The sequence below is a fragment of the Hibiscus syriacus genome, unplaced genomic scaffold (genome assembly GCF_006381635.1).
Source record: "Hibiscus syriacus cultivar Baekdansim isolate YM2019G1 unplaced genomic scaffold, ASM638163v2 tig00110151_pilon, whole genome shotgun sequence".
NCBI classification, from domain to species: Eukaryota; Viridiplantae; Streptophyta; class Magnoliopsida; order Malvales; family Malvaceae; genus Hibiscus; species Hibiscus syriacus.
This window is the reverse complement of record NW_024062603.1, coordinates 1,925,291-1,931,278: the sequence shown is the minus strand read 5'-3', so window position 1 is coordinate 1,931,278 and position 5,988 is coordinate 1,925,291. Positions and strand designations below refer to the sequence as shown.

Below are 5,988 nucleotides of genomic sequence, written 5' to 3'. Positions count from 1 at the left end.
CGCCAATCAAGGGTCGCCTCATCAGTAATTGTACGACAACTATGTCTACTTTTGATGTCATTAGCTGGCATGTAATATACATATGATAATGCTCTGAAAAGTATTTTACTTATGATGGTGTAAAATTTAATATGTTCGAACTTTAAGATTTGTTTATATACTAATAGTTAATGAACATTTTATTATTATTAAATTAAAATGTTTTATGAGTAGAAACAAAATTTTACTGGTTTTTCAAAAGCGGGATATTTTAAAAGTTATGTGACATCTGTGACTTATGTACGAAAACATGTACGGAAATGGGTGTTACAATTATTGGTATTAAAGCTACATTTTAGCTGATTCTTGACCAAAATTGGGTGTATTTTACATTAAAAAGGGGTTTAGATACCACTAATATGTAAAGGTTACTGATATGGTATTGTTAGAATATGATTGATGTCACTCTTTACTAACTTGAGTTATTATTATGAATATTCTATTAGATCTTGGAATCTACGAATTCGCAGAGAGCGACTGATCATTAAGTTAGATAAAGGCCAGGTAGGGAGAGCTATGAAGCTAATAGTGAGCATATGATTTCGTCTGAAAACGCTAGTGCATCTGTACATCAAGGTATGAAAGTGCCAGAGTTTGGAGCTTTTATGCAGTCTCTTGATGCAATCTTGACTATATTTCAACCTCATCTGCCTCCCCCTACTCCTCTAGCACCGCAAATGTTAATACCAAAAAGAGCTAAAAAAGTTAGGGAGCTCCTGAGTTTTGGGGATAAGAGGTTGAAGGTCCAATGGATTCTGATTTATGGTTAAACGACGTTATGATCATGCTGGAAAGATTCAATGTTTAGATTTTGAAAAGTTAGGAGGAGTTATATCTTTACTTTGAGGATCAGCTCGAGTGTGGTGTACAAACATTACAATGTATGCACCATCTGAGCAAGTGACGTGACAGTTCTTTCAGGATGAATTTAAGAACAAATACAACGATGAGCAGTTTATGCGGAGACATTGCTGAAGTTTCTTAATCTAAAGTAAAATGATCGAGCATTAGATGAATACGAGGTTGAGTATAACAAGCTGAGTCATTTTGCTACTGAGGTAGTTCCCAATTATAAGGCTTAATGTGGTTTGTTCATAGAGGGTTTGAGGCCTAAGTTGAAAGAGATGATGTTAACTTTAAACTTGCCTAATATGGAAGAAGTCATAAATCGAGCTAAGGCAATTAGAAGAGGTCAAGAGGACACTTTAGCTGCAGCAAGGAATTTCGATGGGAAAAGGAGTTGAAATGTCTTAAACTTCCTATCATGCTAAAGAGGAAAGCGTTCAAGTTCTCGATATAGTAATAGAGATGGTTCTGCTGCAACTTCGCAGGAGAATAATCAATAACATTTGTTTGCTGCTAGCTCGGGTAGAGTGTTTGAGGAACGAAATAATCCATGTTAGACGTGTGATAAATTGCACCGTGGAGTATGTAGATTGCTCACTAGCACTTGTTTACATTGTGGCGAAATTGGTCACTATGCTCGAAATTGTCCTAAGAGATCCAGAGATAGATCAGTGCAAACTGAGAGATCAGTAGCACCATCTAATAAAAGCAGAGGAAGAGGAAGATTTGGTGGATAATCTGAGTCAACCCAGCAACAAGAGACTCAGGGAGTGGCCTGAATTTATAATATTAAGACTAATGAAGTTCGGGATGACCCAGAGATTTTAACAGGTACATTCTATCTTTTTGATGAACATGTATTTGTTTTGGTTTACCCTGGTTCTACACACTCTTATGTTATGTCAAAGTTGATTAGAGCTACAGGAATTCCTTTAGAACCAATCTTTAGTGAGATGATAACAGTAACCCATATGGGTCATAGTTCAAGGGTAACTCGGGTATGTAAAAAGTGCCCTATACAGATTCAAGGGATTGTGTTCCTGAAAAACTTGATAAAACTGCCTTCTGACGAATTTGAAATTATTTTGGGTATGGATTGGTTGTATCAACATCATGGATGGGTATATTGTCGCAATAAACGATTATTTTTTAAGGATATGGAAGGTTCAGAAGTTATAGTAATCAGTGAAAAAGTGAAATCACCATCCAAAACAATAACTGCAAAGAAAATGATGTCAAAAAGGTGTATAGCTTTTCTGGCTATCGTGATAGACACTCGAATATCGGAAGTGAGATTAGGTGATATCCCAATAGTTCGGGAGTTTCCAGATGTTTTTCCGAAAGAATTAACGAGTTTACCTCTAGATTGTGAGGTGGAATTCCAAAGTGAAGTTTACCCAGGTACTGAACCTAGTTTTATGGCTCTGTATCGAATGGCTCCAACTGAGTTAAGAGAACTAAAGGCCCAATTGCAGGAGCTGTTCGATAAGGGATTTATCAGACCCGGTGTTTCACCTTCGAGAGAACCTATGTTTTTTGTGTAAAAGAAGGATGGATCTATTTGATTATGCATATATTATCGACAGTTAAATAAGGTAACAATAAAGAATAAGTATCCTCTTATGATGATTGATGATTTGTTTGATAAACTAAAAGGCGTAGCAGTGTTCTCTATGATAGACATTCGGTCACAATACCACCAATTAAATATTAAAGAGGATGACATTTCAAAGACGGCCTTTTAGACTCAATATGGACAATACAAATTTTTGGTGATGCCATTTGGATTGACTAATACTCCTGCGACATTTATGGCTTGATAAACTGATAACTCCATAAAAAGACTCAATTTCCAGTCTTTTCACTTAAGTTATTGCTCGTGTAAACAAAGTATACATAGAATTTTAGTTGCATATAGGTTATGTTATCCTGTGGTGGATAAGTTTTGCTTATGCAAGATTTATTTGGTTTGACTGATGGTGCTGAGGAGAAAGGGTTGTTTGGATTGTGTTTGTGCAGGAAACTTATAGAGGAAGAACATTTCAGTCGTGACAACATAAATTTGCAAAGGACAAAGAAATAAATGAGAACATGAGGAGTAGATTTATCTCGCCGAGGCAAGGTTTATCTGAAGAAGTCTGAAGCATGTGTGACAAAACGACCTATGTCACACACCAGCTGGATGACTTACTTCACGTGCAAGCAAGCCTTAATTATTCTGATAGCCGCCAATTGCCTTTCCTTTTTAAGTCTGGACATTTAATAACGGTTATCTAAGGAAACTCCAAAAGCATGCATAGCCCTAGGATATCTTTCTTATAAATAACCAACCATAGCCGCTAAAGGGAAGGTAAGGAAGAAGAGATAAGAGCTTTATCCAAGGCGTGAGCGAGCAACTGCAGTGCTTCTTCACCACTTACCCACCGACCTTCCTTGGTGTCCTCTATAGCTCACCATTTGCATTTTCAGTTTGTTCACTAATTCTATTAGCTCACCAAATGGACTTATATGCAAGAATCACAAATCACATAACATTTAGGAGTCACTCCTTACTATAGTAACTCTATAATTGGCTCATCGCAAGTTAATGTTTGCTCGATAACATAACACAAAAAAAATGGACTCACCCGGTGTCCTTAGTGTTGGAATCGTATTTCGGTTGGGCCCCGGAATCGGGCTTCGACTTGAATTGATTGGGTTAGAATCGCCACCAAACATTTTAAAAATATTTAGGTAGGTCAGACACCATCTTACCTGATCTGCATTTTACCAGAAATATATCAGGTCCGGGAGTCGATTACGGTCAAAGAAGGACTAGCACCCTTGAACTGCCCTTTCGGTACCAATTAATTTGTCGGTTGTCTTATTTACAAAACTTAAAAATCAAAATTAAAAATTAAAAAGTCCAATTCAAATAATTACATTTGATTGGTTAAAATTCTTGTACAAAAGTAAAAAATGTTAGATAAAAATAGTAAACAAATAATTCAAAAAAATAATAAAACCACGTGCCAAAAATAAATAAATAAAAAAATCAAATTAATTACCTAATTTTTATTTTTTACAATTTCCATTAAAAATGTTTATTTAATTCTTATAAAATAAATATAAAACCACGTGCCAAGGATTAAAACCATTAAAAACCAAATAATAATAACTATAGTCCACAGAAGGAAAGCAGTAAAATCTTCTTAAAACTGAAGATCAAAATTCAGATAATTTAAAGACGAGTAAAACCCTAACCTTTTTTTAAGCACTAGTCATCATCTTCTTAAACTTTGGGAAGTCAACGTTGCCATCGCCATGACGGGAATAGTAACAGTCTACTTGATTTCCATGATGAGTTATGAGTCACTCATTCGTGCCGCGCCTCCTTGGGTTTGGATGTCGGCAGGGACTCATTCAAGAGCCATGACGGTGCACGCTTCGGCTTCTACGATTCGAGCTTCTTCGGCGTTGACGACGTCCATAATCACCCCGCCTCGGAGCATTTACGCAAGCCCAACAGAGATATTGAATGGAAATGGGACGGTTTACAAAGGGGAGTTGCACGATAGGACGAAGATTGTCATGAAAAGGATGGGACCTGGTGCCGTGAGTGCGAAAGGTTTGGCCATATTTAAGTTAGAGATTACGGTTTTTACTAAGGTTCGTCACCACCATTTGGTTGCAAATATTGGATATTGTTTGGATGGAAACAAGAGGCTTATTGTTTATGAATACATGCCTCAAGGGACCCTTAGCAGGCACCTATTCAATTGGAAGGACGAAGGGTTAAAACCACTCGACTGGACCTGGCGACTTACAATTACCTTAGACGTGGCTTGAGGTGTTGAGTATCTACTCGGAATGGTGTAGCAGAGTTTCATTCATCGAGATCTTAAGCCATCAAATATTCTTCTCGGAGATGATATGCGTGCTAAAGTTGTAGAGATTTCTTTCGTTTGGTTCAACCAGCTCCAGTGGATCAGCTTTCCTTTGGTTGGTCTGTACAGGTCGATTGTTAACGAATGCAGAAAGAGTGAGGTGGAATATGACAGGAAATGCAGGATGCTCATGTTGTGGAACGGCGGTGGATGACATCGACCAAGTGTTAAGGGACTGTTTTGAAACAAGGATGGCATGGGGTAACCTTTGAGCGAGAACCTCTATTAATGGATTCCTCCCCCACACTACAATGAAGGATATGGTATTTACAGGTGGTTCTATGGTTATGATTTAGCGGTGTGCTTATTGGCTAGCCGAGAATTATGGAGTATGGTGTTGGTATGCGTGGTTTTCGTGTGTGTCAGGTGAGTTTTAGTGGGGTTTTTAGTGGATTAGGTGGTTAATAGGTTGAACATGAAGCCTACAAAAAAATATAAATAATAATAAATAATAATAATAATAAAAATAATAATAATATAGTATAATAAAATGTTTTTAGACCCAGGAAAAAATGAGTGTCTACAGCTGCCCCTCTTTGCGCATTTTTATTTTAACAAGAATATGGCAAAGAAAAAAAAAGACAAACAGTTTTTGTCTGGTCCTTTCAAATGTGATTGGTCTTCCTGGAATTGGGCCTTTGACTTCTTCTCGGTTTAAAGATTTCGGCTTGAAAATTCTTCCAGAAAGTAGTTTCTCACTGTCATCGGGCTGAATGAAATCAAACTTGTCAGTTGACATATAGCCCTTATCGCCTTTAGCTATGCTTTAAATTTGAGTTGCCTCTGAGTTGAATGTAATCGAACTAATAGGTCTTTGGTTGGCAGATAGCCTTTTTGCCTTGATCTATGTCGCAAATGATGTGCCTTGGAGCTGAGCGTAGTCGAACTCAAAGGTCTTTGGTTGGAAAATAATTCTTCTTGCCTTGAGCTATGTTGCAAATGAACACGATATCCTTCTTCGTGAACTTAAAATCGTGGATGGCCCCTTCGTCGTGAAGTTTTCGTCCTGGAGTTGAAATCCAATCTAAAGGATAATGTTGCTGGTGAGCATGATTCCCTTCGTCGTGAAGTTGAAATCGTATATGGTCTCTTCGTCGTGAAGTTGAACCTTGGAGTTGGATATCCTTTGTCGTGAAGTTGAAATCCAATGTAAGTTGTGATGTTTCGAGGCCAATAT

General features: G+C 37.4%; 1 protein-coding gene across 1 annotated transcript; it reads left to right on the top strand.

Moving 5' to 3' along the window:
* Positions 1-4,188: 4,188 nt before the first annotated feature.
* LOC120215661 (receptor-like kinase TMK3) lies at positions 4,189-4,713 on the top strand. Its single transcript, XM_039213279.1, has one exon. The coding sequence runs from the start codon at positions 4,189-4,191 to the stop codon at positions 4,711-4,713; it is 525 nt and encodes a 174-aa protein (XP_039069210.1).
* Positions 4,714-5,988: the final 1,275 nt, after the last annotated feature.